Source organism: Hippopotamus amphibius, chromosome 11 (assembly GCF_030028045.1).
Source record: "Hippopotamus amphibius kiboko isolate mHipAmp2 chromosome 11, mHipAmp2.hap2, whole genome shotgun sequence".
In the NCBI taxonomy this organism is placed as follows: domain Eukaryota; kingdom Metazoa; phylum Chordata; class Mammalia; order Artiodactyla; family Hippopotamidae; genus Hippopotamus; species Hippopotamus amphibius.
This window is the reverse complement of record NC_080196.1, coordinates 20638287-20652969: the sequence shown is the minus strand read 5'-3', so window position 1 is coordinate 20652969 and position 14683 is coordinate 20638287. Positions and strand designations below refer to the sequence as shown.

The following is a 14683-nucleotide window of genomic DNA, read 5'->3' as shown; positions in this document are numbered from 1 at the left end:
GCCTGCCTCTTTATTTTGTCCTCAGCAATAGAGTATAGTACAGATTCTTACCCTGTCTCTCTGACATTTCTTTTTGTTGACTCCTGTCTTGGCTCCTTTTTTCCTTATCTCATAAAGCATAGGGGCTGATCACCTGCTTTTTCTTAGAAAATGTATTCATCTGTATTGTATGTCTTTTACTCAGATGTAAGTAACCTCCAAATTCTCATTCCCAAAGAGCTAATTTTAATTTGCCAGCGTCCTGAATCATTTCTCTTAAAGTCTCAGACCATGTAAAAATCCCACTCATTTCCACTTTCAACCACTGACCCATGTCCCAGTTTCTCCATTAGGATTGATGGCGCCACCTTTGCTGAGCCAAGTATCATCTTTGACTCTTTTCTCTCCACTGTCACCAGATCCTATTACACTTTCTTCGTCTCTCACCCTTGTTCATTTGCATTCTTATAACCACTTCAGACCAGAAACTTTTAAATTTATTTTTTTTACAGTACTCTCTATTATCTGTCCTCTTTCTACTCTGCTCAGTTCAGTAGGTTTTCCTCCTTTTTACACTGTCTTATGAAGCCTTAAATAGATTAATTTCCGTTACTTATGGCATCAACTGTACATTTTCTAACCTAGCTTTTAAGGAGCCTAAAATTTGACCCCTTTTTAGATATATTTTACGAAATTAGAGCTGATATTTCACCCTCATCCATTGTGCAGCAGGGGTGTGGTTTGATGAATTGAGGGCAACTTCAAGCATGAAATACCATTTCCTTTGGTTTGTGAGCCCAAGTTTAAGCTAATTTAGCACCTCGCCTTATTCTGATTAGCATTATGGGTCTAAGGTAGGCACATAAACTATGTTACCCAATTAGACTAAAGGAAAAATCTTATATAAATTCCTCCCACTCACTTCACAGGCATGGTCGATCTGGCTCTGGGAAGTGACAGAAGGCAGAGCTGAGAGAATTGCCAAGAGACGGGTCCAGAACCATGTCTGAAGTGAGCTACTGCCTTCTAATTACATGAGAAAAAGAGGTCCTTTTTAATGACACCTTATTGAGTTGGGTATCTATTACTTATAACTGAAAACATTTTCTTGTAACCCATAAACTCTTATCTAGTTAGGCACTGTTTCTTGCTATCCACTGTAATACTTGTTTTCTGTTTACTGTGCTTTCTGTACCTGGATTGTGTTTAATATTGCTTTCTAGCTACTCAAATATAAATATCTGAATATAAATATCTGTACAAAATATGAATCAATAAGGAACCTATACATCCTCGGAAGGCTCTCTGGTATCTGTTCTCTGATGACCAGAAGTGACTGTGGAAGATATCCATGGATGAAGGACTCTACCGGGCAGGTACAGTTTTAAGGATTGTGGGTCACATGATACTCAATATCTAAAAGGAAGCTCAGGTCACATGGCCAGCAGCGCAGCTCAGCGTTCCAGGACCGAGACATCGATCCGCGGCTGAACGGAGGGTCCAGGAGCGGGAGCGTGGGAACTGGAGAGCTGGTTCAGGGTGAGAAACATTGTTGCCGGTAGGGTGACGGACCGAGAGGACAGGAGGGAGGAGGTCCACGGAGAGGAGTGCCCGTCCCTGAGAGCTGCCCGGCCATGATGGCGGCTGGAGGCTGCAGGCTCACGGGCAGGGGGGAGGAGCCGCACGCATAGCCTCTCCCTCTCTTTCAGCGCCTCTGCAACAGGCAGTGGAGAGACGCCTGTGGGCCACCTAAGGCGCTCAGGGATAACAAGCACCCTCAGGCACTCGGGCGGGGCTAGATTAAAACCCCTTGCAACGCCAGCAGCAGGGAGGCTGCCGAGAGAAAAAAAAAAAAAAACAACAGCAACAACAAAAAAAAAACCCGAGAGAGGCCCAACTCTAAGACTTTCTGTTTACGCCTGAGCCACCAGCGCCCTCTGCAACAGGCACCTCCAAGCCCGACGGAAACAACAGTGCGCCACTGCTCACTCACTCCCAGGGGAAAGAGCCACTATCATACCCTCTCCCTCCCCACACACCGACGCTTACAGACGAACAATAAAGGAACCTCTGCTGGTCACAGAATAACGCAAAAAAAACCCAAGGCAAGGAGAAGGACACTTACAGCTGAGACGCTAAGGAAACAGAAATAGTAGTATTAATACCTATTGAACTGGTCCATTCTGGGATCAGTTCTGGATTTTTTTTTTTCTTTTTCTCTTTCTCTCTTTTTTTTTTTTCTATATTAAATACAATCTTAGCCCTAAGGGATGTACAAGTTTTATAACATAATTTTTTAATGATATTTTTTACTCTTTTTTTTTTTTTTTTTTTTTGCCTTTTTATATACATCTATATCTAGCTAAGTTTTTGGTAGTACGGACAATATATCTCTCATACTTTCCTTTCATCCCTATCTTTTATACATTTCTATTCTTTTCTTTTTATTTGCATATTTCCAACCACACTACGCTCTTCTGTTCCCCTTTCTTCCAGCCATTTTAAGTTTATTTTATCTTAACATACTTATAAGCAACACTATCGGTCTGCTCAGACTCCTTGCTCTATTCTCCAGATGATGCACTGCCTTGGTATTTAATATTAGGCTTTTGTTTTTATCTTAGTTCTTAGTACAGTTGTCTAATTACATTCTGAGAATCTCCATTCTCTCTGGTGGTACTCTGGCTCATTTCTATATTTGATCCTAGCTTACAAAATCTCCCTGGATTAATGTTTGTATGTGTCAGGTGTTATTTGTTTGTTTGCTTTTGCTTTTGTCTCTGATTTGTTCTGTTTCAGTTGCCAATTTCTGTTGGGTTTCTCTTTGAATATCTGATAGCACACTGGGGTTCTGTCAGGTCTTTCTAGAGCCTTATGTCCTAACGGATTCAGTAATTGTGTGTCTTATACATGTATGTGTTTCCTAGACTGAATATTCGTTTAATCCAATACTTGGACATTAGTCTGAGGCTTGGACAGTCTTCTATAAACACCTCTATCACCAGGACAAGCAACCCCAAAAGGTTGGACAACCATGAGGAAACAAAGAAACACCATGCAGGCAAAGGAGCAGGAAAAAACCCACAAGACCAAATAAATGAGGGGGAAATAGGAAAAATGCCTGAAAAAGAATTCAGAGTAATGATACTAAAAATGATACAAAATCTCGATAACAAAATAGAGAAAGTACAAGAAACAGTTCATAAGAACTCAGAAAAACAAACAGCAATGGATAACAAAATAACTGAAATTAAAAATACTCTAGATGCTATAACCAGCAGAATGACTGAGGCAGAAGAACGAATAAGTGAGTTGGGAGATAGAATGGGGGAAATAACTGCCACAGAGCAGAAAAAAGAATAAAAAGATTAGAAGACAGTCTCAGAGACCTCAGTAATACCATTAAGCGTACCAACATTCGAATTATAGGCATCCCAGAAGAAGAAGAAAAAAAGAAAGGGTCTGAGAAAATATTTGAAGAGGTTATAGTGGAAAACTTCCCCAACATGGGAAAGGAAATAATTCACCAAGTCCAAGAAGCACAGAGAGTCCCATACAGAATAAACCCAAGGAGAAATACACCAAGGCACATATTAATCAAACTAACGACAATTAAACACAAAGAAAAAATATTAAAAGCAGCAAGAGAAAAGCAACAAACAACATATAAGGGAAAACCCATCAGGATAACAGCTGACCTTTCTACAGAAACTCTGCAGGCCAGAAGGGAATGGCAGGATATCCTGAAAGTCCTGAAAGAGAGAAACCTACAGCCAAGAATACTCTACCCAGCAAGAATCTCATTCAGATTTGAGGGAGAAATCAAAAGCTTTCCAGACAAGCAAAAGTTAAGAGAATTCAGCACCACCAAACCAGCCTTACAACAAGTGCTAAAGGAACTTCTCTAAGTAGGAAACACAAGAAAAGGAAAACACCTACAAATACAAACCCAAAACAATTCAGAAAATGGTAATTGGAACACACATGTCAATAATCACTTTAAATGTAAATGGATTAAATGCTCCAACCAAAACACACAGACTGGCTGAATGGATACAAACACAAGACCCTTCTATATGCTGCCTACAAGAAACCCACTTCAGACCAAGGGATACATATAGACTGAAAGTAAAGGGATGGAAAAAGATATTCCATGCAAATGGAAGTCAAAAGAAAGCTGGAGTAGCAATACTCATATCAGACAAATTAGACTTGAAAGTAAAGACTATTACAAGAGACAAGGAAGGACACTACATAATGATCAAGGGATCCATTCAAGAAGAACATATCACAATGGTAAATATCTATGCCCCCAATATAGGAGCACCTCAATACATAAGGCAAATGCTAACAGCCATAAAAGGGGACATCGACAGTAACACAATTATAGTGGGAGACTTGAACACCCCACTTACATCAATGGACAGATCATCCAAACAGAAAATAAATAAAGACACACAAGCTTTAAATGACACATTAGACCATCTCGACTTCATTGACATTTATAGGACATTCCATCCAAAAACGACAGACTACACTTTCTTCTCAAGTGCACACAGAACATTTTCCAGGATAGATCACATCTTGGGTCACAAATCAAACCTCGGCAAATTCAAGAAAATTGAAATCATATCAAGCATCTTCTCAGACCACAATGCCATGAGACTAGATATCAATTACAGGAAAAAAACTGAAAAAAATACAAACACATGGAGGCTAAACAATTCACTCCTAAACAACCAAGGAATCACTACAGAAATCAAAGAGGAAATCAAAAAATATCTAGAAACAAATGACAACGAAAACACAACAACCCAAAACCTATGGGACACAGCAAAAGCAGTTCTAAGAGGGAAGTTTATAGCAATACAGTCCTACCTTAAGAAACAAGAAAATGATCGAATAAACCACCTAACCTTACACCTAAAACAACTAGAGAAAGAAGAACAAAGAAACCCCAAAGTGAGCAGAAGGAAAGAAATCATAAAGATCAGAGCAGAAATAAATGAAAAAGAAAGGAAAGAAACCATAAGAAAAATAAATAAAACTAAAAGCTGGTTCTTTGAGAAGATTAACAAAATTGATAAACCATTAGCCAGACTCATCAAGAAAAAAAGGGAGAAGATGCAAATCAACAGAATTAGAAATGAAAAAGGAGAAGTCACAACGGACACCTCAGAAATACAAAACATCATGAGAGACTACTACAAGCAACTATATGCCAATCAATTGGATAACCTGGAAGAAATGGATACATTCTTAGAAAAATACAATCTTCCAAGACTGAACCAGGAAGAAATAGAAACTATGAACAGACCAATCACAAGTACGGAAATTGAGGCAGTGATTAAAACTCTCCCAACACACAAAAGCCCAGGACCAGATGGGTTCACGGGCGAATTCTATCAAACATTTAGAGAAGAGCTAACACCTGTCCTTCTCAAACTCTTCCAAAATATTGCAGAAGGAGGAACATTCCCAAACTCATTCTATGAGGCTACCATCACCGTGATCCCAAAACCAGGCAAAGATGTCACAAAAAAAGAAAACTACAGACCAATATCACTGATGAATATAGATGCAAAAATCCTCAACAAAATACTAGCTAACAGACTCCAACAGCACATTAAAAAAATCATACACCATGATCAAGTGGGGTTTATCCCTGGGATGCAAGGATTCTTCAATATACGCAAATCAATCAATGTGATACATCATATCAACAAATTGAAGGATAAAAACCATATGATCATTTCAATAGATGCAGAAAAAGCTTTTGACAAAGTTCAACATCCATTTATGATAAAAGCTCTCCAGAAAATGGGCATAGAAGGAAATTACCTCAATATAATAAAAGCCATATATGAAAAACCAAAAGCCAACATCGTTCTCAATGGAGAAAAACTGGAAGAATTCCCTCTAAGAACAGGAACAAGACAAAGGTGTCCACTCTCACCACTGTTATTCAACATAGTTTTGGAAGTTTTAGCCACAGCAATCAGAGAAGAAAAAGAAATCAAAGGAATCCAAATTGGAAAAGAAGTAAAATTGTCACTCTTTGCAGATGACATGATATTATATATAGAAAACCCTAAAGACTCTAGCAGAAAACTGCTAGCACTAATTGATGAGTTTAGTAAAGTAGCAGGATACAAAATTAATGCACAGAAATCTCTTGCATTCCTATACACTAACAACGGAAGAGCAGAAAGAGAAATTAAGGAAACTCTCCCATTCACCATTGCAACCAAAAGAATCAAATACCTAGGAATAAACCTGCCTAAGGAGGCAAAAGATCTGTATGCAGAAAACTTTAAGACATTGCTGAAAGAAATCAAAGACGACACAAACAGATGCAGGGACATACCATGTTCCTGGATTGGAAGAATCAACATCGTGAAAATGTCTGTACTACCCAAAGCAATTTACAGATTCAATGCAATCCTGATCAAATTACCAATGGCATTTTTCACAGAACTAGAGCAAGAAATCTTACGATTTGTGTGGAAACACGAAAGACCCCGAATAGCCAAAGCAATCTTGAGAAGGAAAAATGGAGTTGGTGGAATTAGGCTTCCTGACTTCAAACTATACTACAAGGCCATAGTGATCAAGACAGTATGGTACTGGCACAAAAATAGAAAGGAAGACCAATGGAATAGAATAGAGAACTCAGAAGTAAGCCCAAACACATATGGGCACCTTATCTTTGACAAAGGAGGCACGAGCATACAATGGAAAAAAGACAGCCTCTTCAATAAGTGGTGCTGGGAAAATTGGACAGCAACATGTAAAAGAATGAAATTAGAACACTTCCTAACACCATACACAAAAATAAACTCCAAATGGATTAAAGACCTACATGTAAGGCCAGACACTATAAAACTCCTAGAGGAAAACATAGGCAGAACACTCTATGACATCCATCAAAGCAAGATCCTTTTTGACCCACCTCCTAGAATCATGGAAATAAAATCAAGAATAAACAAATGGGACCTCATGAAACTTAAAAGCTTTTGCACAGTGAAAGAAACCATAAACAAGACTAAAAGGCAACCCTCAGAATGGGAGAAAATAATTGCCTATGAAACAACGGACAAAGGATTAACCTCCAAAATATACAAGCAGCTCATGAAGCTTAATACCAAAAAAGCAAATAACCCAATCCACAAATGGGCAGAAGACCTAAATAGACATTTCTCCAAAGAAGACATATAGATGGCCAATAAACACATGAAAAGATGCTCAACATCACTCATCATCAGAGAAATGCAAGTCAAAGCCACAATGAGGTATCACCTCACACCCATCAGAATGGCCATCATCACAAAATCTGGAAACAACAAATGTTGGAGAGGGTGTGGAGAAAAGGGAACTCTCCTGCACTGTTGGTGGGACTGTAAGTTGGTACAGCCACTATGGAAAACAATTTGGAGGTTCCTTAAAAAACTACAAATAGAACTACCATATGATCCAGTCATCCCACTATTGGGCATGTACCCAAAGAAAACCATAATCCCAAAAGAAACTTGTACCATAATGTTTATTGCAGCACTCTTTACAATAGCCAGGACATGGAAGCAACCTAAATGCCCATCAACAAATGAATGGATATAGAAGATGTGGCATATATATACAATGGAACATTACTCAGCTATAAAAAGGGATGAGATGGAGCTATATGTAATGAGGTGGATAGAACTACAGTCTGTCATACAGAATGAAGTAAGTCAGAAAGAGAAGGACAAATATTGTATGCTAACTCACATATACGGAATCTAAAAATGGTACTGATGAACTCAGTGACAAGAGCAAGGATGTAGATACAGAGAATGGACTGGAGAACTCGAGGTATGGGAGGGGGCGGGGGGTGAAGGGGAAACTGAGACGAAGCGAGAGAGTAGCACAGACATATATATACTACCAACTGTAAAATAGTCAGTGGGAAGTTGTTGTATAACAAAGGGAGTCCAACTCGAGGATGGAAGATGCCTTAGAGGACTGGGGCGGGGAGGGTGGGGGGGACTCAAGGGGGGAGGAGTCAAGGAAGGGAGGGAATACGGGGATATGTGTATAAAAACAGATGATTGAACCTGGTGTACCCCCCCAAAAAATAAAAATGTAAAAAAAAAAAAAAAAAAAAAAAGACTAGGGTAAAACAGGAAATTTTAGGGGGAGTCATGCAGAAAGAAGAACTTAATGACCTTTGAGTGAAGAGCTAATATTTGAATCACTACTGTCATAAGGAAAAGGAGGCCAAATTTGACTGGTGATGTCTATTTTAAGACAACGTGTGGGGGACTTTCCTGGAGGTCCAGTGTTTGGGACTTCCACTTCCACTGCAGGTGATGAGGATTTGATCCCTGGTCAGGGAAATAGGATTCCACATGCTGTGGGGTGTGGCTGAAAAAAAAAACAGAAAACAAACAAACAATAAAACAATGTGCGTCCATTCTTGAACATTTGTAATATTGCCCCCCCAAAATGATAATAATAAAGTGGTGCAAAAAAAAATCTCTCTCATCATCTCAGCAGTCATCTCCAGCTCTATGCTGATGAGTTAGAATATAATTCTGCTCCTTTTCTTAACCTTAGTAAAGTAAAATATCTCTGGCAGCAAGCCTATGCATTCTGTGAAAGTTGTTTAATGAGGAACAAGCATGTTTGGAACAAGCATGTTTAAGCTTATTAGAAGCTTAATCTGAAAGTGTCAACTGACAAAGAAAATATGAGGGACTAAAAAAGTTTATTGAAAAAGTTTTGCCATAGAATAGAGAACAATAAAATCCAAAGACCAAGATGGCATTGTTAACTTTGGAAAGAACAGAGCCTGCACAATAGAATCAACTGGGAAGATTTTGAAAATAGCAACGCTTGGCTTCTTCTGAAGAGATTCTGATTCAGTGGGTCCAGAAAGGTTCTAGAAAACATTTTTGAATCTTCTCAAAAGATTCTAGTAAGTATCTAAGTTTGAGAACCAATGGGAGAGAGGCATGAAAAATTGTTCAGATTTTTCAAGCCAGATGTTAGGTGAATATTTCAAGCAGTCTATATTATTAATAATGAAAGAAACAGGTCATGCTCTACTACCTGGTATCAAAAAGAAAGCTTATGCTGGAAACCAGAAATATTACCTTGATGACCTTGGAGCAAACTGAAGATAACTTTACCAACCTAATTAAAGGCAAGGGACTAAATCCCTGTGGACTAAGAACTTTAACTAGGAAAAAATAAAAACCTTAGGAATTTAAGCCTTTTAATTTACTCAGTCAGGGCTATTGTGTCTTCTTGGGAAACACCAGAAGGTAAGATTGGAAAAAGAAGTTTAAATTACAAAATTTCTAGCACCTTCTTGGTTTCAGTGAGGCAGAAATGGATGAAAACCTAACTATTTTAGATACTTCTAAAGCAATAGATGTATTTTCCTCATAGCTTGGCCTACCTTAATACATCCCATATTGAAACTTGAGTAATATTAGCCTTGACTAGGTCTTGGGTTCTTTTTAAAGAATATTATGTGAATATAAACCATTATTATGATTTAACTGTTCTCTAATGTGCACTACTTTAAAACTCATTCAGAGAATGTCTTCATGGATCTATTTCATAAATTCAACACTTTTTTCCCCTAAGAAGCACATATTAAACTCTGTGTTAAGCAAAATTCTGTTTGATTAAAATAGTATTTTTAAAATGTTAGACATTATCTTTTAGTGGCCTATACTCCATTTTAGAGAATAAGTCATTATACAAAACAATAGGGTAAAAGTAATATGGAAATTAATATATATTTTATGGATTGAATTGTGTCCCTCAAAATTTATATGTTGAAGTCCCGGTACCTCAGAATGTGACCTTATTTGGAGATTTGGTCCCTACAGAGGAAATCAAGTTAAAATGAGGTCAGTAGGGTGAGTGTTAATGCAGATGACTTTGTGCTTATAAAAAGAGAAAATTTGGAAACAAACACAGCAGATTGCCATGTGAAGATGAAGGAACACATCAGGGTTATTTTCTATAAGCCAGGGAACACCAAAGATTGCCAGCAACTACCAGAAGCTAGGTGAGACACATGGAACTGAGTCTTCCTTGCAGCCCTCAGAAGGAACCAGTCTTGCTAACACCTTGATCTGACCCTTCTAGCCTTCAGAATTGCGAAACAGTAAGTTTGGATTGTTTAGTCCTCCTAGTTTTTGGTACCTTGTTATGGCAGTCTGACAAAACAATACAATATGATTAAATACCAAAGGTGTGATGATGGTAATGATTAAGATGGTTGAAACATTTTCAAGTTCATATATTTTGGATTAAGGTTTATGCTGAGTTATCTTTTGTTATCTTTGCAACAACACTGAGAGATGATATTAATCTCACTATAGAATTTTTTTTTTAAAGAGGCATATGGGATCTTAGCTCCTCGACCAGAGATTGAACCCCCACTCCCTGCATTGGAAGGCAAAGTCTTAACCACTGGACCACCAGGGAAGTCCTGAGAGCACCATTCCGTTAATGACAAAATAAATCATGTCATGAGGTTGGCTGGGATCCTCTTCTTTGATGTTTCAACAACATAAAAAGCTGCCTCTGTTTATTTTTCTTTTGTCTAATCCTTTGTAAAACAATTACATTTTTCCCTAACCACAACAAGCTGGTCTTGACTCTCTCTTACACTGATAGACATGTACCAAGACATTCGTTTGTTTCTTTTGCCTCATTTGATGCTGATTTAGGTAATTCAGCAGAACCACAAGTTATGGAATTTGGAGACCTTCTTATACCTGCTTAAAATTTCTTCATTTTGGTAATGTGAAAGGAAATTTCAAGATACTGCCTTTCTCAAACTGAGACATAAATGAAAATATTTTCCCCTACACTCCCATCATGTTGTTTTTTTCATAAATGATAATATTGATTTTTTACTTCCTCATTCACAAAAAATAATTGTGCACTGGAGGTTCATCTTCTGTGTAATTATATATCTAGCAGTCCTGTTTGGTCTCTACGTTTGGTGCACAAATAAAATTACATAAATGCAAACATTAATATCTGTAGGAAATAGATTATTCATTGTAGTTACCTTACTTTAGTATAATAGTAGACATTGACATTCAAAATGTTCTCTTCCTTTGTTATAGAATTTATTACATACTGACATATGATACATTTGTGTATATAATCCCATCTAATAATTGGTTATACGTTTCTTGAGGAATAAGATGCTCTGTCCAGATGCTGCAGTTTGCACTGATATTTTGTTTAACAGTCACAACAACAACTAAAAAGTTATTTCTGCCTAGTAAAGGAAGTAAAATGAAACTCGTAGAAATAACTCGCCAGAGGACATGCAGGTTGGTAGTGGTACAGCTTGAGTGTGATGAATGCCACCTGACTGCAAAGTCTCTGCTCATTCTTCTACAATTCTGACCAGATCGTGTATGTTGGTTTACCAGAGCACCACACAGAGAGTGAACATATAACTACCCAGGTATTTAATGTTTATAATTTCTTGTGGTTCCAGATAAAGAAAATATTCATCATGGAATGGGAGAATCAGACACTTAGCCCTGACTTCATCTTGATGGGAATTTTCAGTCACACGCCCACTCGTGTCTTCCTCTTCTCTCTGGTCCTGGGCGTCTTCACAGTGGCACTGTTGGAAAACAATATGATGGTTCTCCTCATCTACCTGGACACCCGGCTCCACACCCCCATGTACTTCCTCCTCAGCCAACTCTCCCTCATGGACCTCATGCTCATCTGCACCACTGTACCCAAGATGGCCTGCAACTACCTGTCTGGCAGGAACTCCATTTCTGTAGCAGGATGTGAAGCCCAGATATTCCTCTATGTGTCCCTCCTTGGTGCTGAGTGCTTCTTGTTGGCTGTCATGGCCTATGACCGCTATGTTGCCATTTGCTACCCTCTTCAGTACCCCAGTCTCATGTCCTGGAAAGTTTGTGGACTCATGGCTGCCTCTTCATGGATCCTTGGTGCCTTTGATGGCATTATTGATGTAGCTGCTACTTTGTCCTTTTCCTATTGTGGTTCCCGAGAAATAGCTCAGTTCTTCTGTGAAGTCCCTGCACTCCTACATCTCTCATGCACAGATACTTCCACATTTGAAACACTTATTTTTATCTGTTGTGTAGTAATGCTCCTCCTCCCTTTGTCACTCATCATCATCTCGTACACTCGTGTAATTATAGCTGTCATTCGCATGAGTTCTGGGGAGGGTCGGCACAAGGCTTTCACCACCTGTACTTCACACCTTACTGTTGTGGTGATATATTATGGAGCAGCTACATTCATGTATATGAGGCCCACTTCTAATCGTTCCCCAACCCAGGACAAGATGGTGTCCGCCTTCTACACCATTCTCACTCCCACGCTGAATCCCCTTATATACAGCCTCCGGAACAAAGACGTGGCCAAAGCATTCAGTAAGGTGCTAGGGAAGGGGAAATCTAGAGCATAAACTGAATAATGGTTTACAGGGTTGTTTTTTTTCTTTCATAACCTCTCTCTCTCTCTCTCTCTCTGCCACCTTCATTTATTAAAAAAGCACATGATTTAGCAACAAATGTATAGACAATTTTCTTAAAGTAGGCATCAGAGTTGATAGACCCTGGGTACACATTCAGTTAATTGATATATTTTGCAGTCAATGTATGTTCATTTTAGTTTTAAGCATAATCAGTAAAGTTCTTGAGAAGTGAATAATTAAGTTAATAAACAGATTCACTCCTATTTATAGAACTAAATAATTAATAAAATGGTCTTGAATCCTTTTCCTTATTTTTAAAACCCACAGTCTTATTGAAATGCTTATACAATAACTTATGTACTGAGTTCAATACCACACTTGCTTATATCATTTTGTCATTAGTTCTTTCAAAATATAGCGTAACCAAAGAGTCACAAATATTTGTTCATTTACCAAAAAATTTGTCCTATAATAAATATTACTTATTTTGGCAAAGAAGGCTTTTTTTCTTTTGTTTGACTTCCCTGATACACTGGGCATTTGTAGATCTGAAGATTTCTTATTGTGGAACCACTTATATTCCAGATTTTGGGCAGATGATGCAGTATCATCAACATATATTTTTTATCTCTCTCTTTTTTTTTTTTTTGGTATCTTAAAAATCCAGTTTGCTATAATGAAATCCTAGGCTGTGGTTCCTACCTAGACGACATGATCTTTATCATATCTATGCACGGAATCATGATGGGAATGTTCTTATTCTTCATATCAAAACATTACCATGTAAATGTGTGTAGAAAAGTTTACATTAACTTAGCAGTTGTTGTAGCAGAGGTGTAATAATATCATTATGACAGAAGCTGCCTATGTTTCCCTTTGTTTTCCTGATGAACATGGATGGTAACTGAGTGAGAATGTTGACTGGTCTCTGATAGCCTTGGTGGAAACCCCACTCCCACCCAGAGATATCCTACATGGTCTTCTCAAAGGAATATCCTCAAATTCAATAGGGACTCTTCATCTTGGCGTAGGTAGCAGCATACAAAGTCAAACATTTTTGTGCCCGTAGAAGACCAGATTTCTATAAAACCTGCTGGTTCTACCTGGGAAATTGGATAAACATTAGGACTGGTATGCATATGCTTCTCTAAGCTACACCTGATATTTAAAAATTTTGCAAAGTAGAAATAGTTTCACAGTTCTTTTTCTAATTTTTAAGGTATTGTAGAATTTTCCCCCAAGATATAAAAAAAAGGTCAGTGCCAAAATAGAATTCTAGACAGGAGAGCTTCCCTGATTAAAGTATAAGTTCACATGATCAAGATGAGTCTTTTAAAACTTTCTTCCTTTCTTCTTATGTTTTCCTCTCTTTCTTTTTTTGGATACATCTTTCTAGATATCTTTTGCTATTAATGAAAAACATACTATAGTTTTAGATTGTTATAGTGACTTCATGGAAGTTTTTTTTAGCCTTGGAAAAAGTATCATAAATAATTATTTATTGCTTATATATTAAATGACTACTACAGTCTCTAAATTTTGTTGGTGTGAGCATGGTGTTATCATAGTCTTAATTTCTGAAGACCATAGAAATATTTGGACCTTTGTATACATATAAACAAAGGATTAAATCATGTACCCATGAGATGCTGAAGCAGCTACGTATGTTTGAATGGAAGTTGGTCTGGCGGCATCTACTAAAGGAACTCAGCACTCTGAAAGAGCTATTAGATTCCATTTCTTAAGAAGAATAAGAAAAATGGGGAAGAGGGTGGTGGTACTATTTATTTCACATCTAATCTCACATTATGGTAGCCAATATTATTTGGGTGAAACTGTATCTGGCACATGTTATAATGGTGAGCGATGAACTGAGTTGTACAAACTCGCTGAGCACACTTCATGATGAGAAAAGGCAATGGGCCTCAGGGGGGACTTCATTAAGTCTGTTTCAGGACCCCTAATCAGTTTCTGGACCTACTGCTTCATCACCATCATCAAAGAGGCACTCTTAATGACCTTGCAGGTTCTAACTGAACATCTTATTTGCACCAAAACATATGGGTATTCTGCCAAGTGTGGGCAACTGAACCCATAAGAAATCAGCTGAGGGCCACCACAGCTCCACTGAAAAGTCTGTGGAGTCAAGTACCTGGATAGTCACTGACCCACATGTTAAATATACCCAGGTTTACAAAAGAAAGGAAAAAACATGGGAGA

The 14683-nt window shown here is 38.0% G+C and overlaps 1 protein-coding gene across 1 annotated transcript; it reads left to right on the top strand.

The window, feature by feature from the left end:
* Positions 1-11515: 11515 nt before the first annotated feature.
* Positions 11516-12454, top strand: LOC130830817 (olfactory receptor 2M2-like). The gene has a single exon (XM_057698141.1). The coding sequence runs from the start codon at positions 11516-11518 to the stop codon at positions 12452-12454; it is 939 nt and encodes a 312-aa protein (XP_057554124.1).
* The last annotated feature ends 2229 nt before the right edge of the window (positions 12455-14683 follow it).